Consider the following 25,669-nt stretch of genomic DNA (forward strand, 5'->3'; position numbering starts at 1 on the left):
GTACACAAAGTGCTCTTACATCCACAAAGCAAATACATACATACAGTGACCTTAGGTGCTACCTGTAAGCAGCACAGTACTAGCCTCTCAGACCCAAATGCTGCACCACTGAATCCATTGGGAATATCTTCATGGAGTTCAGGAGGTAAAGAACAGAGACTACAACCTCACAACAGAGTTAATCTAAGAAAAGCAAAGTGCTGTCCTCAGGGAGATGCATCTCAGTCTTATGACAAGTACAGGGGGAAAAAAAAGAAGAAAAATCTATCAAAACATCTCAGATAAATTCTTAAGCATACTGTAATGTAATCAGTGTGTTCAAAGTCCCTTGCAGAGAATCAACAGGCTATCTTGATTTACGTCATGTCCCTCAGCATTTTATTTGACTCTGCTAAATAAATTTCAAATCACTGCATTGGTAAAAAGGAAAACCAAAGTCTTTTCTTTCTTTGCTCTCAGATTTTAAATCCCAGTTAGGTACGTACACAGTGTAGTTCCATCATGGCTGGACAGATATATTGTGTAGGACTCAAAGAATCAACACCCCCCCCCCCCCCCTTTTTTTTTTAGGTTTTGCTCACTTCCTTCCCCTGTTCACTCAGGTGGTATAGCAGTAGATTAAGATCAGCTTCAAAGAATGTAAGGAAAATGGTGACCCCACCAAGTTTGGTCTGCAAGTTGTGTAAATTGGCAAAGCTACACAGAACTAAACTGACTTACACTGTACGCCAGCTGGAGATGTGGTGCAGCAAGTCTGGTCATCCCAGGGGGAGCAGCATGTTTGCATGTGAGAGCTCAAAGCTGTAACTTTTTTTTGCAGGGAGGCTGAAGCACTAACGTTGGCATGATGGGGCTCTTCTGGCTTTGCATGTCTTGTGTGTCTGCTTCAAAACAAAGTCACCAAGAGGTGTACAACCCTTCCTTCATGTTTACTGTGAACTTCCTAGCTACTTCCCCAGTTCCCGTCACTCCTATCAGCTTTGATGCTACATTGCCCTTGAGAGCAGACTGTGCTCAGTGCCTGCCCAGAGATGGTTGCACCTCTCAGGGGCACCCCTGGTTCCTTGCAGTACCTCAGAGCTGGCTGCTTCCTAGTTCAAAATGTCCTTCATTTGTAGCAGAAACACCAGTGCTAATGATTTAGTATCAGCTGAGATTTTACAAATACCATCCACTAGGTGTTTTCTAAACACAGAGGGTGACACAGTCTCATCTAAAGATAAAAGGTGGGAGAAAAGCCTGTCTGAGAAAAATGATCTGGGTACTGAAAGACAAGTGTCTTGTTAGTTAAGGTGGATGTCTGTGGTTTTGTTGTCCCTCTCTTTTCAGTTAAAAGCACCTTTCACCTATCCTCTTCCTTTTCACACAGCTCAACCCATACATCTTTTTTCCCTTTTGCAAGAGTTCTTTCCCTCTTCCTTCCATTTAGCATTTGCGTGTCCCCGCATACAAAAGAGCTGTTCCCTCCTGAAGGAAACAGACAAGCAAATAATGCAGCAGCTTCTTGCAAGTGTCATGAGAGATGAATAATTGCGAAGTATTTCTGGGAGCTAGAAGAATATTAGGTTCTGAAAGCTTTCACCATTTCATATGTGGAAAACACTGCAGAAGCCAGGGCAGAAGATGGCTTTAGTTGCAAGACTGATGTCACTGATGGAAAAGGGTGAGACAGCAGTCAATCATGATGAGAGAAGCAGCAGGAATGAGGCAGTATTGAAGGCAGTCCCAAGGAGTTAGCACTTACCCCAGTGGAAATGGGGAAGCTAAGAGAGACAATTGGGTAGCACGGTCAGTTTGAGAGGCAAGGGGGATATCGGTGGCTGAGGGACAGAGACACTGTATCACTGCCCAGAACCAGTATTCAAAACAGCATAACTAAATTTTCATGTCATCTTTCATGAAAAAAATATTTGAAAAAGAATATTCCTACACCTTTCTGATAGAAACTTTTCTTAATAAACCCCCCTGCCTTTAGAAGCTCTTTCCTTTGTATTCAGCACAGCATTCTGGTCCTTGTTGCCTGTAGAGCTATTGCCATTACAGCTGATGGCAAATGTCCCACTGACTGAGAAAGGAGAAGAGATAGACATAAAGACTGCAATCGACCATGCTCTCTTGGGGTCAGAAGTGCCTGCTTTCAAGGTGGAGTGCATAACACATAGTTTGACTAGTAATGTTAAGTGTCTGTCATTAAGGCTAACATGCCAAGTCTATAATTAAATCATGATACTGTATAATACAGAAGGTTACACTGCATGAGTAGAGACAGCTGTCAAGTCCTGTGCCTTTTATTAATACATATGGCATGCATAGCATGTGCTTCTCTAACTGCTTGCTGGTTCTACCTTCATAAATTATATTTGCCACTGTTTCTGATACTGGATAGCTTTAAAAAGCAAACCCCATCCACTTCTTTGAAAACATTTTTCAAGTGGAACCACAGTAGGAAAGTTTCACATGTGCTGATCTATCTGACTTAAAAGAATATTCCTTCAATATTTCCAAAAGGCAGCATGGCCTGGTGGAGAAGTAAAACACTCATCCTAATCCCAGCTCTGTCACTGAGGTCACTAAGTGGCCTTTGGGCCAGTAATTTAGCTCTCAGTCTCTCTGCACAAGAGAGAGACAACGCCTGGCAGAGCTGAAGGGGAGGACTAATTAATGAGAAAATGCTTGCTCAGTACTCTGGGGATATAAAGTGACAAGCAAATATTACCTCACATCAAGAAGGAGCTTTGCTTAGTTGATATTAAGGAGAAGCTGGGAAGAGCAGACACCAGAATTGTGGCACATCGGTATCTAACCATAGTTACTCAGCAGTCTCATCAAATACAGTCACAGCTAGAGGAACTGCCTGCAAACTTCTTTGCTTTATAACTCTTGGTGTAAGGGGGTAGGGAGGAGGGTTGCTGCTCTGTGCTTACACAGATTCAGTGTCCTGGATCCCTTGCAGGGAGCAGGAGGATCATCGTGATGAAGACATCTTCATTAAACTGAAAACTAGGTGTTGGCTCCTGTTCTAATGTTGCTGCTCCTCTAAATTTGAAATCAGGTTGTACACGAAGGACGATTACTAAAGACACATTTCCTTGCTTCATATACTGGCACGGCTGAAGCAGGCAGCCTCCAGATTTCATACCCTTGACCTTTGCCAGGACACCTGAGTAAAGCCCTGCTCCCAGAGCTTGTGCAGACATCCAGGTTTTCATGAATTATTGCAGAGCAAGCAGTAAGAAATTAATGGGATGCTTGCTAGTGACTTCAGTGGTAGCTGAGTCAACTGCTTAGAAGCTGAAACCTGGAGAGCCCTGAGCACTTCCTGGCTCTGCTCCACCAGAGCACTTCTTTCTGTTTCTTTTGAGCATGTGAATAGTCCCTTTCAAGTCAGTGCCCCCACAGCATGTCCTGACTAAGCAAGGTCAAGATCCCCTGTCTCCTGGTTCACACTGCTGGCCCCATGCACCAGAAAGCATTTTCTCCTCCATCCCCTCTGCTGATATGAATGCCACAAGTGCTTAAACCTTCGTAATTACTAAATGCATTTTATGTTACTGAAGGACAGATGAGTAAAGATGATAATGTTTGATGCAAAACAGATCTGCATACAAACACTGGTTATGCCTTTGCTAAGCCAAAAACTGAACCGAGCCCAGTACAGACCTACCTTTAACAGAGGCTGAGTAGGTGGAAATGATGCACAGGAACAGCACAGTAAGAAGAATCATGTTGGACTCCCCTGAGCTCCTGACTGCAGCATGAAGTGTGAGAGCCTCCAGGAAGTGAACTGCTGAGAGCAGAGGGGCGCTTGCAGAGAGAGTTGCCGAGTCGGCCACACTGTTTATCTAGATGTAGTAAAGGTCAGATTCCAAATTCCATGCTCAGGTACTAAGTTCATCAAAGGACTGCCAGTTAATTATTAAGAACTAAGGTAACTGGTGGTTTCTACCCCATTTTATCGATCATCTCGGCTTTCATTTTTTGAATACTGACCCCACACTGTCACATTCTGAGTAGGGAAGCCCACCTACAGTCCTGGCAGGACCAGGAGATCCTGCCACTCCTCCTGTTTGAACAAAAGGGTGACTGGGTCTGCTGCTCCAGGGGCCAGATCCTGACCACTGTCATTGTCTTGTGAGCAACCCCAGAGACAGATGCTTTTTAAGGGTCTTCCTGGAAGCAGAAGTACATGAGATTTACCAGTGCCATCCCCAAAAGTGATGCTACTTTGTCAGTTCATACCAAATAAATTATCTTTCTTTCAGCAGCCCCAGTCCCCATCTTCATCATTGCAGTGGCAGAGGTTAGAGACTGAAGAGGTGAAATAAACCAGCTGTTCTGTCCCACCTCAGTGAAGAGTACCTACTTGGCTGGGTCTGGGAGCAGAGCAAACCAAGCACTCCTTTTCACCCCTATTTTCCCCTTTTCTCACGCTCACTTCACCACTTCCCAATAAGCCCCCAGCTGACTAACCTGCATGTTTCCCTGATTCCTGTGAAAGTAAATCCCAAGCCATCTTGCACTCAGCCTCATGGCCACAGGCCTTGCTAAAGGACCTCCTTGTCCATCAGGTGATGGTGAGGCAGTAGGGCACTCCTCAGCATTCCTTGGCACACCTTGGATGTCACAGCCTATGAAGAGACACCCTCTTCCTGGCATACAAAGCCTCCCTGGATCTTCAAGCAGGGAGGATATGGTCCTGCTTGTAGAGGAGGCACACCCGTGAGCCATCACCACGCTCTTTCACTCCACTTTCAGGAGCTGCTTTAACGAGACTGCAAGCTACAAACACCCCTGATGAACCAGTGCCACCCCAGGCTGTGTTTAGCTGCTCCAAATGGGCCATTTCTGCCACCAGCTCCTCTGTACTAGTAAGGAATCATAAGGTGAGAACAGCCTTCGCCTTGAGTGGTATGAATGCCACCTCTGTTGCCTTGTGCCAAAAGGGAAGCCGAACACTGTGCATGTCAGTCGTTGCCCAGCAGTGGGGAACAGCAGGTCCATGCCAAAGCTCCTCACTCACACTCATCTCTCTGCACCTTGTGGAAGTCCCACTGGGAGCTCTTTGTGTGCATGTGTTGTGTGTGCATGTGCATGCACGTGGGAGGGAGAAAATTAGTAGGAAACCCTGGGGACTGGTACTGCTTCTCCCCAGTTTGTGGTTATTTATGCTGCTTCCCCTGTGCAGGCTTTGACATGCTCATGACAGAGAACTCCAGCTGATCCTTTTGCTGCATTTGGTTAACATGGAGTTTGTCAGGCTTTCTGTGTTTTTTTGGAAAAAAAAAAAAAAAAAAAAAAAAAAAAAAAAAGGACACTATCTGTGTGCAAAACAAACTCTGGCTGGGGAGAGGCCAGTAGTATGGATCCTGCTTTGGACATGCAAAATTCACACTTCACTCACAAGGAGGAGTTGATGTTGGTCTGAAATCTGGAGAAGAGCAACTGTCCTCTTCTTATGTTCCTGGGACACAGAAAATGTATTTCTTCCTTGAAATAAAGTTATTAAAAAAAAGGGCCTCTCTCAGACAGTAGAATATCAGAGGCCAGATCCCCTGCTGAGGTGTATCAGCATATCTCTTTGGACAGCACTGTAGTAGTGCTAATTACAGAACTAAGGATGTAACCATCATGTAGAGAAATGGTGTACAGACATTTCCATGTGCATATATATGTATACACCTATATACATACCCATAATGCATACTTGGTGTATTCTTGAAATATTTTAAAAATAGGAGGTCTGAGTCTCTCCTCAGTTATGGCAGGAATAAATCAGCCGTTATGAAATTAGCAATGTGCCCACCAAAGTCCATTACACACAGAGGTTGCATGATCAGCCCCTAATGTACGTTTCACGCCATGCTGGCATATGTACTGGGGTCAAAGTATTACTGTTGCTGCACATTTTCCAGAGTCCAAACTATAAGGCTGATATCTTTATACAACCTAATAAAACTAATGAGATTTCCTCACATCTTCTGAGGTCAACAGAATGTTTTTTTCTTCTCAAGCAATAGTGTGAAGATCTCAATTTTAAACTCACAGCTCTGCGCACCCAAGTCCATCTTTGGCCTTCAGCTGGTGCCCATGTGCCCCAGCTCCCACTGTTTCGGTGAATAAGACACCCCATTTCTGCCACAGGGGACAGGGGGAGGGAGATGCCCAACCAAGCCACTGGCTAAATGTGAGTTGTCTGTGCCACTCGTATCCTAAGCCTCACCTCAGGAGTGCTGCAGTCAGACCTGGCCCACGGAGAATGATGTCTGCATCCACACCTGAGACTCCACCGAGTATCTTTTTTCTTCTCTTCATACTCTGTCTCTTGACTTGTAGTGCTGTTTGTACAAAATGCTTCAATACACAGTTTTAAACAATGGTGTGTTCAGTTTGTTCTGCTGCTGGGGAGAGCTCGCCATTTGAAGGAGCATCTCGAAAAGTCATGGTATGGCTCTATCAGAACGATGAAATTCAATCAGACAGCTCTTTCTCAATATTTGCAACTCCTCAGATCTTCATTTTGCTTTGTCACCACTTGGCACTTGGCAGACTTCAGAAAACACTGCATTACCCTCTATCAGTGTCTGAGGACATAGGAGTCTGGACAAGCAATACTGCTGCTTTGGAAAGTGCAATGTGAGAAAAACAGATTTGTAAATCAAAATGCATAAGAAGTTTCTTCATTCTAAGAAAAAGCACATCTGAGTATTATGTGAATTTTTTAATGCTTTCTGCTTTTTTAAAAAAGCAAGCAAGCAAGTAGGCTTCTATTGGTAACTGATCTGCAGCCTTTTAATGACCAAAAGAAAATGAAGGATTCTTCACAGGGACTTCACTTGGACTTGTGCGATGCTGGTGTTGCAAAGCTAGATATTAATAGTAACATAAGTGAGGTTTTAAATAGATGCTAGCAAAAGCAAATGCAAATCTAGCTATTTTTAAAGTAATGCAGGGAATAGGAATCACAAATTAAATATTAAATACCAACAGCAGTTGTAGGTCAGCATCTTACTATAGTGACACCACACAGTTTTGTGACTTTAACATAGCCATAGCAAACCTGAAACCAGCACTAAAACTGAAAGGGTGTGTATATATGGAATCAGTGAAACTTGAGATAAACATGGATGCAGATGAAAAGGGTATTATGGTAGCATGCACTCGTATGTTTGCTAACTTTGTGTGCCTCATTAACCAGGGGTGAAGATATCCATATATTTAGGCTGCCCAAAATACATTTTTCCTCATAAAATATACACCCAGTCTCCAGAACTGACTCCTGTACCAGGGCAGCATTCTTTCATGAAGTTATATGGAGGCAAAAGAATGTCACCCTTCATTGAGTACTGACACTAGAGGTCAAAAAGCTAATTGGCAGTAGCCTTTAAAAATACAAAGCATGAAGGGAGCAGGGAACACAGCTCTGCTGAGGGACCTCTGGAGCTAGAAGTCTGCTCTCAGGAATGTCACCGCTTAAAAATACTTCACTGGCCCCTGTGTGAACTCAGTAGTGTCATCAAAACTATCAGATAAAAATAAGGTTTTCTTACTTTTCACTGCTCTTAATCCCGTGGAGTCACCACAGCCATAAGGTGGGGGAAAAACAGCTTTCTCAGAGGGGCACTGGCACACCTGTTGGGACTGCCAGCACGTACTCCTGCTAATTTCAAAGCAATTGCTCCTCTGCGCACCTGCCTGCAAGGGCAGGCCTTGAAGCCTGGCCACGGCCGCATCCACCCTCACTCACTACCGCCCTGGTAGGGGCGGCGGCAGCCACCAACAGCCTCAGCTTGCCAGTGTCTGTTACAAGCATTGACACCGAACGAAAAACCCACCCACACCGAGGCTGATCTTCAAACGCATTTTTTATGCTTGTTGCTTTTTAAAATATATATAATATACGGGGGTTTTTTGGGTTTTTTTGGTTTGTTTTTTTTTTTTTTTTTAGTTCGGCTGCAAACTGTTCCAGGTGAAACCAGAGCCGGCTCCGGGCAGAGCCATCAGCGTGGCTCCCCCCCCGCCGCGCCCGGCAGGACCGGAGCGAGCGCAACTCTCCCTCCCCGCCGCAGCCAACAGCCGCTCCTCGGGGCGGAGCGGGGAGCTCGCCTTGGACGCGCGTGCCGGAGCCCGCCCCCTCAGCGCCGCGTGACCGCCGCCCGTTGCTCGCCGGGACTTGCAGTCGTGGCCGGCGGGGAGGTGCGCGCGCGGGGTGGGGTTTCTGCGCCGCCTCTCGCCTCCGCGGGCCCCCCCCGCCCGCGGCCCTGCGCGTGGGGCGGCTGGCGGGTACGTTGCTGCCCGGGCTCTCCCGCCGCGTCCGTTACCCCTTGAGGCGGTGAGGGGGAGCGGGGAGCTGGGGCTGGGGCTCGGCTTTGGCTTTCCTCAGATGGCAGGAGGAGGAAATGGCGGCCTCCCAAGGGCCTGGGGAGTGTGACCCCCCTGCCCACGCCCGACTGGAGCTGCCGCCTGTGGGGGGATCACGGCCCTCGCGGGCTCCTGTGGGCGGGGGAGGTTGGTCCTGTGGAGTTATGAGGTACTTTGGCGCGTGAGCAGAAATAATGGGTGTGTTTCTACGTATATAATGTGTGTATACAGAGATATGCGTATATATAGTTGTATGTGTGTATACGTATCTATATATATGTAAACAGATGTATGTATAGAACGCAGTATCTGCGGGGCGTGCGTGCTGTGGTGGTGGCAGACTCATGCCACGCGAGGCCATGGTGTTTGGCACCCACAGTCGTCTCTACTCCCTCGACCTTCTGTCTTAACACTGCCGTACTGGGCCATCGGGGTGTGTTAACCAAACCTTACGGTTTTCTGCTGCTCTGAGTTTTCTGGCTCTTCTGTTACTGAAGAAGCCAGGGCATTGTTTCTGCATGTTGGCTCTGTAGATGCAGTGTTCTCCAGTGAAGTAGTTATCTTTGGAAAAACTGTGCCACCATTGAGTACAGGGGCACATTAGTATGAAAAAACAACACTTGCCATTGGAAAGGTACATTGGAAAGGTATAATTGTATTTGATTCGAACGGAGAGTGTTTTGCTGAGTAACAGTTTAGGTTGTTCATTCCCTTATTTCCTGTGTTTTGTCCCCTGACAGATGGCCAATGTTTCTGGTTCTCAGAAGAAATAAAAATTAGTTTTTGGAGGGGTACAGCTAGTTCACACACACACAACCCCCTTCCTCCCCCCCACCTCCCCCCTGGGCTTTAGTCTCTTCAAAATTATATTTCTCTAACATGCTGCCATAGTTATATTGAAAGATACCTCTGATTTTTTCTGTTTGAAAATAGTTTCTGTACACACAATAGTGCTGCTTATGCTTTTTGTTTGACATTTAAGCCAGTACGCTTCCTGACTTTTAGGCAGTTGTGTTTTCACAAGATTTTTAATTGCAAACTCTGGAATAGCTGTGGATGTAGCAGGCAGAGTTTTAGACATGAACTGAACACAGGTTATTATCTCTGCAGTATTTTATGTGTTACTGTTTGCAGAGACACTAACCTAGCTTTAGACAAAAAAAAGCTGTCTCTTATTCATTATTGTTTCTTTATTCAGGTTTATGGTAGGTGCAGAGTGATACTTTATGCGAGCTTGTTAATAACACTCGTACTATTGTTTTGTCTTACAGAATTGGTGAGGGAAAAGTTTGCTTTTCATGACACATTTATCACGTGTTAAGAAACAAGTTGGTGAACCTGGCCAAAAGCTCATGTCATCAGAAATGCCAACAGGAAGGCCAGAGGTGCCAATGGAAAATGCCATGTCCCCTGACGGTCCTGATGTGGAAGGAGAGGTGAAGTCAAGTGACAGTCCAGTAGGGAAACAGGAGGCAGGCTCAGACAAGGAAGAATGCCTTGAGCCCGTGTCCAAGAGGCAAAGGAAGAAGCTTCTGAAGCAGAAACAGTGGGAAGAACAGAAAGATCTACGGAGGTACGGTTTGCAAAATAGCTTTCCAAGGACATTTTTAGTGTTTAGTGCCAATAGTAACCATGTGTCAGCAGAATTTCTGTGTAGGTTGCTTTAGCAAGTCAAGGCAGTTGAACCAGTTTTCTCCCGTGCCAGGTTTAAAGCAGGCTACTCCACCTGCATATGAAGAAGGTATAAAGGTAAGCATCCCCTCTTCATACTGGAAGTGTTTCTCAGCTTGCCGAGGCTATCAGGAGAGGTTCAAACTTGCGTGGTTTTGGTTTGTCAGAAGGGAGAAATAGCATGTGGCCTTGTGCCTTTCTGAATGGGCTGTGCCCTCTTTCCATGGCGCTGGTACTTGGTGAATCTTACAAAGACTGTGAATAAAAAAATTTCTTTTGACACATGAAATGCTGTGCTACAAGTTATGTTGGTTTATGATTTGTTAACATAGTTTTGGAAGATGATGAGCTTCTGTTTTTTTCTGTTGAGAGAGTGCGTTATGTATCTGCAAGTGGGCTGGTCGTAGTTTATCCTTGATGTGCTGAATGTGAAGTGACTTCCTGAGGCAGTGGTTGTTAAAGTAGCTGTCTCCAGAATGTGATCTCCCGACTAACTGCCTGCTCGCACTGGGGGAGCAGGAGGAAGAAACAATTGCTTCGGAAGCCTTTTGAAAAACTGTTCAGTGGAACAGGAGGTAAATTGCCTCCCACATTCTGACCCTGATACTGCAATTTTGACAATCTTTTTGATTGTTTCTATTCTGAGACCTGACTCAGAGCATCCTTAAATCCATGACTTCCACTATTGAGTTCATTAAATTTGTGTTAGATGCCTGTCTTTGGAGGTACACACTCAGAAAGATGGAGTGTGTGTTTCATGCTGGCATCAGCTTAGCACAAATGCAAGCAACAGGATAAGTTTAAACTACCACAGTCAGGGGACAGCCACCTTGATATGAAAGTATGCATTTAGGTGCACAACACATACCTCAGCAGATTTGGCACTGTTTTTTGAAGATTTGTTTGTTTATTTAGGCAGAAACGAAAAGAAAAACGCCAGAAGAGAAAACTAGAACGTCAGTCAAAATTGGACTCCAATAATGAAGGGAATGTCAGAAAGCGTATGCGAAGGGAAGTTGTTCCTAGTACACTTCGCCTCATTGTGGACTGTAGCTTTGACGATCTGATGGTGCTGAAGGTAAAAGGAACTTACCCATCACATATACGTGTTGAAAGAACCTCTGGTGACAGTATTGGTGCAATGTCAGAGCACAGAAACTGGAGAGCAACTTGCAGAGGACAGTTAGTATGTTTCAGATTGTGATGACTCCCAGACCTGCTTATGTCAGTAGCTGAATTTTTTAGGGTTTGGAATGTTACCTTTATTTAAGCTTGCCAAAGATTTTGTTTGCATTCATGGAGATGCAGTAAGTTGATTTGATTCCAAAACCAGGAATATGGAAACAGTTTGTGCCGTGTGTTCACCATGAAGTTAGATGCAATTCTGCCTCAAAATAGTTTTGCTAGAGGGGCTGCAAATGCCACATCCAGTTACTTTCTCTTTCAAAGTAGATGTGAGGTTCCCAGCCGTGTTAGTAAGTATCTGTGGAAATGAGAATTTTGAGCGTCATGATGATACTGAGCTTTTCTTCTCAGTCACATGAGAAGCAGTTGGGACAGGAGGACGCTATTCTGCTCATACCTAAAATTTTAGAGTGGATGAAAGGATGGGTGAGATGATCACAGGGTAGGTAAATATCAGAAAGTTCAGCATGATATATTCAGCCACTGAACAAGGCACTTGGTGTGGTGTTTTCAGATCAAAAAGCTTTAACTCTACTAGGAAAGTATGTTAATCTGCAGCCTCCTCTAGGAGTGCAGCCTTTGGTTTCTGAGGCAGACCTCTCCCCTCCCTGTTATCCTGAGCCCTGCTGCTGCCAGGGACTTTGCTGTTCTGCAGGACTGCTTGAATTCAAGCTTTTGCAAAGCCAGTCTGGCTACTTGTTGAGTGTAATGCCGGGCTTGTATAGCACTAGCGGAGGCTTTTGCTGCCTCGCTGCAGAATTTTTGGGAAGCTCCAGATGGCATTTTGGAACTTGGTTCCCTGAGGAACCCTTCAGCAGCGCTCCAGAAGAGACCAGAGAACCCCCTTGATAGTTTTGGAGATGCTGACTGGGCGTTTCTTGCTGAGCTTTGTCCTTCGTGAAACACATTTCCCTCCTTGGTCAGGCAGGCAGAGCCCCTGTTAAATGTGATCTAAAAACTGGCACTTGTGCACATGTTTGGCAAGGCTGAAGCATTGTAAGCGAAGGTGGCTGTGGCCTTTGGCAGTGGGGTTAATTAAATGCTTTGCTAGTGTCTGTAAAAACTTGCATTACAATACTGTAATGATAAAGTCTAGTTTACAGAGATAACAAAACATTCTCAAAGTACTACATGAATCAAAGCAATATAATGATATTTCATTTTAAAATGGGAATCAGTTATACTTACAAACTGCTATTTTGGGGGCACTGAGAATAAAACTGTGTAATATACCATACAAAAACCATAACTAGCTGAAAATTAAGTCTGTTGCCTTTTAAGTAGTACTGGTTACCTGTTTCCAATTTTTCAGGTCAAAATGCCAGAGCCGGCTACTAAATTATTTGTATTATTTGGGGCTTCTTCACGTTAATTAAGCAAACGCAGTTTTCTGAAATATGAACTGTTATGTTCTCAGGGTTTTCTCATGTATTTCATGGGTGTTGTCACAACGATAAATCTGCTTGATTCCTCAGATAATTTTGAGTATGTTATTACATATGATTAAATTCCAGTGATTTTTTTTGTTTTGTTTATTTCCTAGAATCATGCAAATCAAGCACACATGTAGAGGTGTCTCTAAACACACTTTTGTGGAAGATGTGTTTCCTTGTCAGCGTAATCCCTTCACAATGGCTGTTTTTTTCTCAGGGTTTGATGTCCACACTATCAGTATCGCTTTTGCCAGTTAAAAGCTTCCTTTTTCCTCTCTTTAGCTTCTGACTGGCTCACGGTAAAGCATTTTGTGGTGCTCTGTCTGAAGGACTATGTAAAAACAAATTGTGTTGTATACAGGATGTTAAGAAGCTTCACAAGCAAATTCAGAGATGTTATGCAGAAAATCGCAAAGCATTCCATCCTGTGCAGGTATGTTTAAACAATCTGAGCACTGACTGTATTGCCATGTATCAAGCATATGAGAAAGGTAGCTGTGGCTTAAGTGGTGAGAACTGTAGTAGAAAAAAAATCTGCCTCTTTTAGTGAGAGAATTATTTCTATTGTAGTAGGTTAATTTTCAAGCCACATGTTACAAAATTCTCCATATATATGAAAAAAAGTGAGTGCATGCAGATGAAGAGTGCCAAATACTGGCATGCCACTAAGATACTGTGATGCCCAGTATTATCTTCGACAGATGGAAAAAAAAAAAAAGTGACTGTAAGTGCATATTTGTCTTTTAAATATGTATGAATATGGTCTTAGTACCACTTCATCTAAAGAATTATTGGTTTTAATACTAGCAACTAGAACTAGCAAATACCAGCAAAAAAACCCCCAAAACTAAACCCAGCAAATAGTTAAGGGTAGAAAGTGTGTTGTACAGAGAGGAAACAGACTGACGTGTTAACATTTCAGTATTTTGTACCTCTTGTTTGTTCTTTTCGAAGTTTTATTTGACCAGCCACGGGGGACAGTTGAAGTGCAACATGAATGAAAATGACAAAGGATGGGTGAACTGGAAGGTGAATAATTGACTATTTCTGTAAAAAGAGAAAAAGTCGTCCTGATTATAGTTGCTAACTAGGTTGTTCGTTGTGAGGGACCTGTGCTTTTTCCATGTGGGTTTTTCTATGACGTCAGAGCAGTAGCATGTTAGAAATGGTGTGGGTCTTTGTGTTTTTAACTACTTTAACTTAAATAAGCCAAAGACTGCTTGTGTTGAATCTAGATTTGATTTTTGCTTGAAAAACTCTGCACACATCTATTTTATTATTAAATATTATTATTTATGTTTATTATTATTATTAATAATAATTGGTTATTATAATAATAATAATAAATATATATAATATATATAATATATAATAAATATAATATAAATAAATAAATAATATAATAATAATAAATATAAATATAATAAATAAATATAAAAAATAATAAATAATAAATATAATAAAAATAAATTAAATTAATAATAAATAATAAAATTAATAAATTATTATTATTAATAATGTTATTAAACAGTTTCCGTTCTCTGATAGACCAAGCAAGACTGCTTGATTTCGGCAGTTCTGACAGTCATCTGTCTTAACAATGGGGTTTTTTTTCTTGGCAAAAAATAAGGCTCTGAAGTCATGATGTGATTCTCTTGTGTGCACCTTCACTTCAGTCATGTTGCCTCTCAACACTAAAGTGGTCTTTAGAGAAGTGGATTGTCTTATGGTCAAACTCATGTTGGCTTTCTTTGCGACTTCCTGTTAAACCAGTATTCCAGCAACTTCAGATGAAGAGCACTCTGTGTAAAGAAGAAGTTTTACTTTTAGCATGTCTTCTGCGATAGCTGCTTTGCAGAAGCATAGCATAAACCTCTCTGATCAATGAAGTAATGTTAATTAAGCATTTACTTCTGGTTTGACTTTTTTTTAGGAAGGTGGACTTGAAAATTACTTGGATCCCTAGGAGAAATATGTTAACATTTGAAAGGAATCACAAGAACTTAAGGATTCGTAAAGTTCTTTTGGGGTTTCAGAAAATTTTCTGGTGATTTTTACAAGTCAGTGCTGTAGGACCTGTGAGTTACTTATGCAGAAATCGATCTGCACTGTGCTATGGCTATGCACTTAAACATGAATGAGGGGTGCGGAATGACTACATACTATTGGATTTATTTTTGCTGGTTCCATCTCGGGTCTGTAAATCTTGCCCAGCAATTAATCAGAAATAATTGAATGTAACTTCTTTCAACTACCTTTTTTTCAGGATATCCAAATTAGAACAGAGCACTACAGTGAGCTAATAAAGAAAGAAGACCTAGTATATCTTACCTCAGATTCCCCAGATGTTCTCAGTGAGCTCGATGAGAAGAAAGCCTATGTGATTGGAGGACTGGTGGATCACAATCACCACAAGGTAAACTGTGGGGTCCGTTTCCTTAGAGAGCCTTTTTTTTTTTTTTTCCCTTGCACCTTATTTGACATTAATGCTGTTCCTGTGTGAGCTAACAAAAATAAATAACAAGAAAAGTTATTCAAAAAAGACTTAATTCAAAAAAGTTTTGAAGAAATGGGGAAAAAGACTTGGTAGTTCTGGTAGCTATAAAGTAAAACTTGCTAGCAATAGGTTGTGTTCCAAAGTGCAGCCATGCTGAGCTTTTTAGGTAGGATTTTATTTTTTAATTTTAAATCTAGGAATGGAATTAATAACACTGCTCAGCTTACTGAGGGTTCTACTTTCAGACAAAAGGGTTTGGTTTCTGTTCATGTACTTGTGTGTCTGTGCATGTGCGTGCGCTTGTATGTGCATGTGCCCAAATACAGATGAAGAACAGCGCTTGAATCCTGGATGTCTCAGTTTAATGCGTTTGCTTGTCAGGAGAACTTGGCTAAGTAACAGACATACCTTTGGCATCTGGTTCCATACCTGTATGTGGGATCATGCTGTGTGGACCTGGAATGTCACAAAGACTGCAGCCAGGAAATTAAAGCACTGTTACTGCTTTTTCTTCGAAGATACTTTTATGTAGTTTCTGGTGACATGTTTAATATTGCAATGTGATGCTGATATTTTCAATGATCCCCCAAAAAGGGATGGGTCCTAAACCTTACGAAGTGGTACCTCAGCAACTAGTCCACAGCTGAAAGTTAGGAGAGAGCTAAAGCAGATCCTTGATATAGTCATTATGGTATAAAGTGTTTGCACAGTGTTAAGAGGTCTTTTTTTCCCATCTTGGACACGGGAGTTGCCAGGTTTAAAAAAGAAAACAACATTTCTTTTTCCTTTACTCTTCCTCTGGAAAAATACCTGGTTACTGCGATCTGAGTAACTTTGTAAGATCACCTTTAAAGCAGGCTGTGGCTGACACTTTCTAGAACTGTGGCTGCATGCACCAGTTTTGTTTATGATCCTTTTGACAGTACTCACAATGTGTCATATATTCAAAGTATCAAGTTTTACAGAGGTAGCCCTTGAAGCAGGTACTGTGTAATCAGGGTAAGTTTCTCTTTTGTAATTATCTCCTAAAGGAAGATTGTGGCCAAAACTCGTGCCAGAAAATGTAATTGTAGGAAACTGTATGGGCTGCTCTGAAACGGTGACTCTCATTCCAGTTGTTTTGGTGTCTTTCCCACAGGGAATTACTTACAGAAAAGCTGTAGAGCAGGGAATTGGTCACGCGCAGCTCCCGCTTGGGAATTTTGTCAAGATGAACAGTCGGAAAGTGTTAGCTGTCAATCATGGTAAGTTTTAAATCACAAAATTATGACTTTATTCTAGAATATACTTGTGATATTCAGCATTTGAACCTTCAACATGTGCACTGTGCTGTAGATGCCTACCTCTTACTTGGTGATGTTGATAGGACTTGAATCTAGTTGCCTTTGGGATACAGTAATTGACCTGGCCTTTAACTGTTTTAGACACAATTAAATGTAAAGGATGGTGTCTTAGCCCCTTAAAAGTGCACCTCCTGTTGTGTTGACACGTCCCATGAGTAATTTTGAGAGTCATACCATCCTGGCCTTGTTTCCAGGCTTAATGTATAAGTGAGTAAAATGCTGAAACTTCCCATGTATTTTATCCCAGGGAAGGATAAACATTTGTAATGCTTTCACCTCTTTGGACAGTTTTGTTCAGCAGTAACTCCTTAGGTACCTGTAGGCTCGCCTCATTTGTTATCAGCAGTACTCCACCGACTGAGTTTTCATAGCTGTATCTGCACCTGCTTTCTTGGTTCTGATTGAAGTATACAATTGCTCACCCGAGTCTTGAATCCTACTCCGTTTAAACTTTCAGTTCTACTATTAGATTACCTTTCCCTGTCATTAAACAAAAGTGTAGGCAAAATAGAGCCTACTCAGACCTTTGTGGAAGTTTTTGACATGGTGTCCAAGCCTGTTTTGCCCCACCTCACATTCTTTTATCTTACCTTAGTTTATTTTAAGTTTATTCGATTCTGTAACACATTGCTTGTTGATAACTTTATTTTCTTAAAGTGCCGTTGGTTGATGAGGTACGTATTTGCATGCTAGTAAAGATTATTTACATGTGGAGGAGAATATAGTATTATCATCGGAATCCATGTCTTTGTTAAGATTTTACATTTCTAAAACTTGATCTTTAGCCGTAGCTTTATGTAGGCAATAATAGGACTTTATGGGTTACTAATCCAAAGTTATCCCAGCTATAGCTTTGTGCTGGAGTTTTCCTGCAATAATCTTATACTGACCTCTAGTGTCAATATTTCTGAAGGCTTTCTTCTACATGTTTAAGGGCTGGATATACTGGGTCGCTTAATTGATGCTTTCATTTATCTGCTTTATGGTCTTGTGCATTTTTCTGGTGCCAGGTATTTAAATAGGCATTTGATTTCACTGCACTTTATTTGGCGAGCTTTCATTTTGCGTGAGCTTGTCTTCCCTTGCCCTTCTCAAACATTTTCAGATCACGGCTGAAAGGCTCTTAACGCGGAGACACTTCGTAAGGCAAGGATTATACTAGAGCAGTGTTTTGCTTAAGGTTTCTGGGCAGGAAAGAAACACAACCCCCCCACCACCAAAAGCAGAGGTGCCTTTACTAGCTGTCCCAAAGGCTGTTGTATATTGTAACCCTGATAGCTTACAAGCTGAGCCTAAAAGACAGCTTTCAGGGCAGTAAGGCATGAGTAAGGTGGAGAGAATCAAGCTGCCTCTCCAGTCTCCTGTTCTAAATTTTGTGTAGGTGAGGAGAAGGACATTTGCACCGAGGTTTTTGTGTTTTGCTGTGAGTACATCCACCGCGCTGCTTAGTGTAACTGCACCATTGCTCGCCCTTTCTCTTTTGATTTGGTAACTCTGGCCTCGGTGCAGCAGTGGAAGCAAGCCGAGGACGGTACGGGGCTCAGCAGAGGAGACTGCAGGGCCTGCCCTGTCCCTGGGGAGCTTCTTGTGACAGGTGTGAATTTGGGAAGTCCTGTAGAAGGAGAAAGTCCTTCCGAGCGGCCTTGTCAGGCTTTGAAGCGCCTTAATGAAACCGGCCGTCTGGTGGTGGGAGACTGGCGGCGTCAGTAACAGGGCAACTTGCTTGTTGCTTTTTGCTTATTTACTTAGAATCCTCCTCTCTTGGGATTGACTCTCCATGCATTTCCACGGGCAGTTCGGTGCCTGCATTGCCATGTTAAAAAGGCATGAGGGAGACGGGTATGTGTGAAATACTTGATGCCAGGAAACTGACACGGTGTAAGAGGAGACTTTTCTTTTTTCCTTGACTCGACCTGGAACTATCAAGCTTGGATGATCTGAGATCCATGTAAAACACTGTGTTGCAAAGCACAGCTGCAGGTGTAGCTGGGAGAGTGTGTTTCCTTCTGTTCAGTTTGTATGCCAAGGCTAATGCTTTGTAACGTACGCTACAAGACGGTGTTGCTTCATTCCAGCCTGCAGTGGAGGCTGCCGGCTGTTCCCACTGCCGCCTTGTGTCCTTGCACAAGACTGTTGCTGCTATCGCAGCCCATCCAAGGAGCCTCTGTTCTCCTGTGGAAGCCACTGTGTTTCCATCAGTTCCGTTTTTACTATGCAGATAAAGGAAGTTCCAAGGCAAGGGAGAGGAAACGTGCTCCTTACACTCCTCTTGTCTCTTCAGCCGGCATTTTTGCCACAGGTGCTTTCTGCAGTAACAGCGATAGTGATACAGTCCTTGGAGAGCTCATGCCTTCACAGTACATTTCAGGTGAATAGCCTGCTTAGTGAAATGGCCAGCTCTTCAGTATCAGCGTCCCAGGGAGCAGCTGGCTGTCCCGTCAGCCTGGGTGCAGGAAGCCTCTAGTAAATGTGACAGTTTTCTGTAACTTGGCTCTCGGCGAGTATGAGATCCATGCTGCTCCCCCGTTTCTGAATGCCTGCCTAATTCTCTGTCAGGCTTTTTTTCCCTCCAGGGCTCCTTTGAACCTTTCTCGTATGCTGTCGCTCGGCACTGAGGCTGCTTGTGCTGCGGGCGTTCTTTGAAGTCAGCATTCTCCGGTGGTGTCAGCACTATTCCTGTAGCCCCAAGCCAGACGAGCCACCCCTCTGTCCCACATTTGTCATCCAGGTCTGGCTTACTCGCCAGCCAGAGGGCCTCCTGCAGCCTTGCCTGCTGCTGCCGAGCCACAGTCTGTGTTGAGTGGGTTTTTGGATAGCCTGGGGTTGTTCTAGGCAAGAATCTGCCAGTGAGGTTTGTATGTAATGCTGTCTGGGGTTATTGTCACTTAGGGAAAGTTTTAGGAGCTGAAACAGGAGGAGGAGGAGGAGGAGGAGGAGATGGCTGTTAGAGTCAGCATCCTAGAAACGGCAAGAAGGGGTCATGGAGTTGGAGACTAATAAGGATTTTTGCCACAAGCGCAGGTGGAAAAGTAAGAGGAAGACAATGACGGCAGGTTTCAGGAAGACTTTGAGCTGCGCTTATGTTAGGAAGGGGACCAAGTCCTTGTCAAGGTGCATCCACAGCAATATTCCTGTCAAACGAATGTGGGAAAGCATTAGTGCCTGTATGAAGGGCAGTGGTGAGAGCTGCAGTAGTGGGGGGCCGTTCCTCTCTGTCCCCGAGGGCAATTAATTCAAAGTGGAGCCGCTGCAGGAAAGTGCTGCGGTAGTAACTGGGGGCTCACAGTGTGCTTGGCTTTAGGCTGCGGCTGTAGCAGACTTGCCGTGTGCGCTTCTGCTTGTGCTTCACCAGATTTAGCCTGAAGATGCTGCAAGCGAATGCATGAGAAGCTCTGTAAGGATGGATGTGGGAGGTGGTGCTATCAGCAGTTCTTTTACCTCCTTGTTGAAGAGCTGGTGGTCTTTCTTGATGTTGCAGTGTTTGAGATCATCCTGGCGTACCTGGAGAAGAAAGACTGGAAGGACGCCTTCTTCAGTGTCTTGCCACAGCGGAAAGGGGCTGTTGCATTGGGAGAGGCCGATGATTCGTCCAAGCGTGCTCTGTCTGGAAAAAAAGATGGAGACGATGACTCGGACAGCGACTAGGCTTCACAATGAGACGATGGGAAAGATGGGATACGTAGTCCGTGGGATGAAGTTTGGACGTGAAGTGGTTCCGCTCCAAAGACCATCTGCTGCCCTTGTGACACCGGATTGTCCCAATGCTCGATAGTTCCGTAGTTGGCCCAGAGCTGTTCCTGGACATGAAGGGCAAAGATAAATGTGGGTTTTTACCTTGAAGCTTCCGTATTAATAGCTTATTTTTGTAAAAAATAAAGTAATGGCAAATGTAGAATTTATTTTGTTTCCCAAGGATGCGATTGCATTCCTTTTTTTTTTTTTTTTTTTAATTCTTTTAAATGTGATTTTTTCTACATACCAAGTTGGGCACGTTACCCAAGAGCATTAGTAGATGCTATTTGAATGGATGCCGCCTTCTCTGTTCCTGCCCTAAGTTTTCTTGAAAGCGGTGAATGGTGACCTCACAACCTGTTCCGCTAGTGCCGTTGCCAAGTGTGCATGAACACTCGGCACAAACAAGCAGAAATTCTAATTTTCCTGAGCTCTTCAACAGACAATCACCAGCAACCAAACTGCCTTCCATCAGCTGAGCCACGCTGACTTGTATACCATGCGCAGATAGCTGGGGTCGGTAGATGAGCTACGAGCGTGGGGTTACGCCAATGCTTTAGACTTCAGCTTGAGCAGGATGGACGTCTGCGCAAGCGCGAATCACGTGCCTTGGTTGGCACATGGTGCGCATGGAGTTGAGGCGTCACGATCGCTTTTGGTTACTTCTCGGTCCTCCTAGCAAAATTGATCACGGAGCCTCAGAACAGTACCAGGAGACAGGAGCTCTCTCTTTCAAGTCACTTACTGAGTTTCAGTAGGTCTGATTTATGACATGATCCTGCATGCATTGTTTTCTCTGTCAAATATTTTTCCTTTACAAAAAGAGGCATAGTCTCAGTTTTGGCTGGATGTTCTGGTTCCACTCATTTCTAACTGACTGAAGTGCTCTTGCAAAGGACGGAAACGGAGACCGTGGAAGCGTGGCTTCGCTTCAGGCTTGTGAGCCTGCCCCATCCCTTTCTCCTGTAGGGACTAGCCAGGTAACTGCAGCTTCTGAGCAAGTACAGCTTCCGCGCGGGTCAGCTGAAGAGCGTAAGAAGACGTCATCGTAACTGTTGTTCTGAGCTGAGCTGGAATCAGGGGGCTGACCCAGGCATGGCTTGGCTTGTATCCATTTTCATTCCTCCCTCTGTTGTTACTGCTTTCAAACGGAGAGTAGAAGTGGGATCCCCACAGGCCTGTAAAGGGTTGGCAACCAACAGGTTGTGGCTTTCTACAGTCGGTGCGTTTCTGTCTGTTCTTTTTGAATAGCCGTAGAAAAGCCTGTTCTGTTAGAAGGGTGGCTAGTGGCTCAAGTAATGTGGGCTTTTTTGTTAGGCTTTACAGAAATGTGATTGCTTTTGTTCCCGAAACGAGATCAGCTTTTTCATGAGAGTATTGCTGCTCTTATTTCTGTAACAAGAAGTGCAGCGTGAGTATGCCCACCGTCTATTACACTGATTCTCTGATGTAAACGTGCCAAGCAATGCAATTACAAGGAGCTACATCGTTACAGCTGAGGTTCTGCGCGTTAATGCACATAGCACCTATTAAACCTGATCTAAGGCTCTTCAGCCTCTCTAAGGTTTCCTTAAGATGGTTTCGTACACGTGCCTCATCTCCTCAGGCTTGAGAGTGCACGAGCAGTTGGCACAGACAAACTGGGGACTTTGGAGACTTTCTGAGTGGGTCCGAAAGCCTCTTACGGCATTACGCAGCCTGTCCTGCATCGTTGCCAGTGAAATGAGGCCAACGCACCCGCGCCGTGCGCATGCATGTATTTTCAGATCAAGCTGTTGCAAATCTGAAGCTTACCTGCCTGTGGAGAAAGAGAAGGAAAAGGTGCTCTGCGGTATGTTGCTCTTAGCACCGGGAGCCTTCCAGCTCGGCAGCATCACAGCAGCTTGGGGACCGGCTGTGCGGCCTCTTTGTACACATTGCTTGTCTCAGTCGCCCGCTCTTCCTGTCCTCTCGCTGGCGCCTTAGCCAGGAGTTGGGGCATTGCTGCTGTTTCCCTTTGCTCTCTCTTTGTGCTAAGCTCGTCAGGTGATACTAGGCTGAAGTTCATGCCTGTGGTCATGCGTCGTCTCTCCCGGATGCTGTCCTCGGGATGTGTTAACTGGCGAGATAGAACAGCAAGCGAGAGTAGACTGGGGTTTCGATGGGCTCAGCCCTCTGGCTGCTGCTGCCGTTCTCAACCTTTCAGCGTCCTACAGTTCTGCAGCCACCTAGAAGAGGCTGTTCTTGGCGGGCCTGGACTCACACCGATGTGCGCACTGACCCTTTTCTAAATGCTTCAGGTGCCTGGCTGTTCATCAGTGTATTCACCAGCTGTAGACACGATCCTAAGAGAGTAAAGTGGTGATTTGCTTTCAGGCAGCCGGTTGCGGCTATGTGAAGCGACGTGTTCAAGAAGCCCCAAAGGGCCCATTCTTGCAGTGAGTCCAGTGTGAAGTTACTGTTGAAAACAGCCAAATTAGTTGCAGCACATGAAAATTGCCCCAGCGTCAGGTCAAATGCGAGACGCTGAAACCTTTGGCTTTGGACGTTTGTGAGAGGTTCTGAGAGAACAGCTTGTAAAAGCAAGCGTGCTTGTGCGATTTGTGACCCCTCCAGCGCTTGCCATGGTGCTGCAACTCCTCCTGAGAGAGCAGGGAGGCAGTCCTCCTGTCTCACCAGCGTCTTTTTGCAGCATGAAAGCGGAGGCTGGTAGGCTGGCCATGGACCGACACGCCTGGGAAAAAGCATGCTGAGCGGTCTTGGCCTTGTGCTGTATTTTGCTTGGGTCCTGATATACGTGCCGCCACGTACTTCACATGCTGTGTCCTGTGTCTTTGTTTAATGCCCGAGTGTCTGTGGCTGCCTCTGTGAAGAAGGTCGCGGACTCGCCAGGTAGTACGTCCTACCTCTGCAGCAGTGGTCAGCTGGTTGAGAAGTCAGGGGGCCAGCAATGCGTATTGGGGGACATTTGAGTGATTCAGTATTTTTAATCTCATCTTACTTTGTTGCAGGGAACACCTGTTAGATATTTTTTCTTGTCTTCTCTTGTAGAAGGAGAGTGGGTGTGCGCTGGGGAAGTCGGTTACCCTGGTGTGAATTGTAGAATCCAGGTGTGCGACATGACTGACTTTCTTGCGAGGACACTGTTAGTGCGTTTCTTCTGGCTTCCTGTCGTTCTCAGATAGAATTGAAGTGTTCCTTTACTTAACTACAGCGAGTAAGTTACAGAGCTGGTAATAGTCAGTGTTATTCTAATGCATTTTATTCTACTTCTTGACTGCTTCATGACATTGTTTGGAACGGCTGCACAGGTAGCTGAGTTTAGCGCTCTGTGTTTGTTTTTGTTTTTCAGGAGGCTCTGAAAACTTGGCCATATTCAGTCATCACGATCCAGTGCATAACTCCTGCTTACTTCTGCGTTCGCTGTGCACTCCAAAGAGTTCACGTATTTCTCGAGTGGGCCAGCTCTGCAGTGATAAGATTACGTCTCGGGAGAAGGATAGAAAGGAGTACTTGCAGAAGAAGCTTAGTTTGCAAGCTGGGGACTTCACGGAGCATTTAGCAATAGTTGACATGGATGTGTGACTGTTGAAGTCAGGCTACTACCCGAACCTTCTCAGTAACAGCAGACACATCCTAAAGACTAGAGACTCCCAGCTTTTTGGGGTAGGGACAAGCAATAGTTCAGAAGCTGGGACATCTAATTTTATCAGAGGACACAGAAACGTCGCTGCCTCACAGAGCAGCCTTGAGAGTTACTCTGCCGCTGCTGCACCCTGACGTGATTGTAAGAATCTGCTTCAGCTTCTCGTGCTAGTGAATCCAGGCCTCTAATAAGGCAGGCAGGTGGGATCAAGGATAACGTAACACAAACAGCTTTAATGCTTATCTTGAGTCACACGTTGAACATAACCTTGTTCTTCTCTTTATTACTAGGATGGGTGAAGTGCCCTTGAGAGAGCTTTGTTGTCAGACGTCTAGCAAATACAGTCACGGGTGCTTTGGAAAGGGAAATGGGTGAGAAGGTGCAATTGATTGTAACTATCCTTGCAAACTATTGCCCTTCTGGCTCTTACCACGTTTGTTCCATGACCTGTCAGCTTCAAAGTTCATGGAGGGAATGCAACCGTGCTGTTGAAAGACTACATTAATGTGGTTGCTTTAGTTTTGGTTCTGTTCAGTAGTGATCCTGTGAGGCCTCTGCGATGTAATTAAGGTTTTCAGGCTCAGCTGCTGCAGCATGGTGCTGAGGGACAGCTGGTAGGAAACACTCAGGACAGAGATTTGAATGGGATTAAGACAGTCATGAGTACAGCCCAAAAGCATGTGGTCAAGTTCAAGTGTGGCCCGTTCAACAAGTCATTACCACAGCCCTGTCAGTGTGTGGTCACTTAACCCTGCTGTCTGGTTTCCAGCTGACTTTGTAGTGTTTACACCTAAGACACCAGGGAAGTTGCAAAGCACTGCCAGCTCCTGTCCTGCTAGAAGCTCCGTCCCCATTTACTGCAGACGGCAGACTCCTACTCTTGTGCAGCTGTACAGAAATTACATATCTCGGAAAATGTTCCCCATTTACATGGCTTTGTGCGAATGAGTTTCTGCCTCTGTGGTCTGAGTTGGCAGGCAGACCTGAGTAATGCCCACTCTGTGTGACTGGCCTTTGGCCAGCCATTCATAAAAACTCTGTTTCCTAAATGTGCGGCCACACGTTCCTTCAGCCTTACCAGCCTGCTCCGCTGGGGGCTCTAGCACAGCTGGGCACGTGCAGCAGTGAGTGAGCAGCACGAGAAAGCCGAGCTGAGGTAGGCCACCAGGTCTTGGCATACTCCTCTCCTGCAGCGGGAGATGGGAATGGAGGTGGTAGTTGTGACTATAGTAGGCATGATTTGAAGGCAGGGGCCCTTGGAAAGAGAACACTGAGCTCTGCGCTGAGCTAAGCTCCTCCTTCTTTAACGCTGTGCTGCCAGGGTTTCTCTCCTTCCCCGCAAACGGCCAGATGCCTTGAGTGAGCTTGTCTGCACCGAATCATCTGAGTCTGGAAAACAGATGGGAGTAGGGTTGACTTGTCACCTTGCCTTGTTTTTGTGAGATTTAATTGGCAGAGGTATCTTTTAGATGGGTAAGCCCCAGTTCTTCCGCTTTCACAGTCCACTCACAGGGCCTGAAAAAGGGCCAGATGCATTTCTGTCCTTGTTGGCTGTATTTCAACAGCTCGAGGTTTGCACGGTGCATTGGAAGGCTGGTTTTGGTCTCATCCTGTCTCGTCTGTGTCTCCCCCCTCCGCATTGGATGCTACAGTGTGTGCTGCTTCTCTGCCAGTCGTGAGAGCTGTGAAAGCAAATTCCAGCTTGCTGTGAGGCAGACGACTGCAGTCATTGTGCAGGCCACATGTGGCAAGTCCAGGGTCTTTCTTTTTCTTTTTTTTTTTTTCTTTTCTTCCCCAGTGCCTAGGGCTTGGTGTGCATCTCTGC

General features: G+C 44.8%; 2 protein-coding genes across 6 annotated transcripts in view; one reads left to right on the forward strand and one right to left on the reverse strand.

Annotated features, from left to right (window-relative positions):
- MTTP (microsomal triglyceride transfer protein) overlaps window positions 1–3,832 on the reverse strand; it is a 28,323-nt gene extending 24,491 nt beyond the window's left edge. The window contains exons 1-2 of one of the 2 annotated variants that reach the window (XM_027787686.2): window positions 3,665–3,779; window positions 721–884 (exon numbers count right to left, since the gene is read on the reverse strand). In XM_027787686.2, coding sequence (XP_027643487.1) covers window positions 721–787 — 67 coding nt within the window. In that variant the 5' untranslated portion in view covers window positions 788–884; window positions 3,665–3,779. Of the gene's footprint in view, window positions 1–720; window positions 885–3,664 lie in introns of both variants that reach the window. The other variant, XM_005238063.4, reaches the window with a different exon arrangement.
- A 4,327-nt stretch (window positions 3,833–8,159) lies between these two features.
- TRMT10A (tRNA methyltransferase 10A) lies at window positions 8,160–24,901 on the forward strand. 4 transcript variants are annotated; one of them, XM_055797022.1, is made up of 8 exons: window positions 8,160–8,280; window positions 9,630–9,931; window positions 10,945–11,107; window positions 13,009–13,080; window positions 13,602–13,676; window positions 14,914–15,063; window positions 16,283–16,388; window positions 23,551–24,901. In XM_055797022.1, exons 2-8 carry the CDS (start codon window positions 9,657–9,659, stop codon window positions 23,781–23,783), a joined length of 1,074 nt encoding a protein of 357 aa, XP_055652997.1. In that variant the 5' UTR covers window positions 8,160–8,280; window positions 9,630–9,656; the 3' UTR covers window positions 23,784–24,901. The 4 variants fall into 4 exon arrangements, with proteins under 4 accessions (XP_055652997.1, XP_055652996.1, XP_055652998.1 ...); XM_055797021.1 differs by having other exon boundaries at window positions 8,219–8,527; XM_055797023.1 differs by having other exon boundaries at window positions 8,219–8,329.
- Window positions 24,902–25,669: the final 768 nt, after the last annotated feature.

The sequence above is a fragment of the Falco peregrinus genome, chromosome 2 (genome assembly GCF_023634155.1).
Source record: "Falco peregrinus isolate bFalPer1 chromosome 2, bFalPer1.pri, whole genome shotgun sequence".
Lineage (NCBI taxonomy): Eukaryota > Metazoa > Chordata > Aves > Falconiformes > Falconidae > Falco > Falco peregrinus.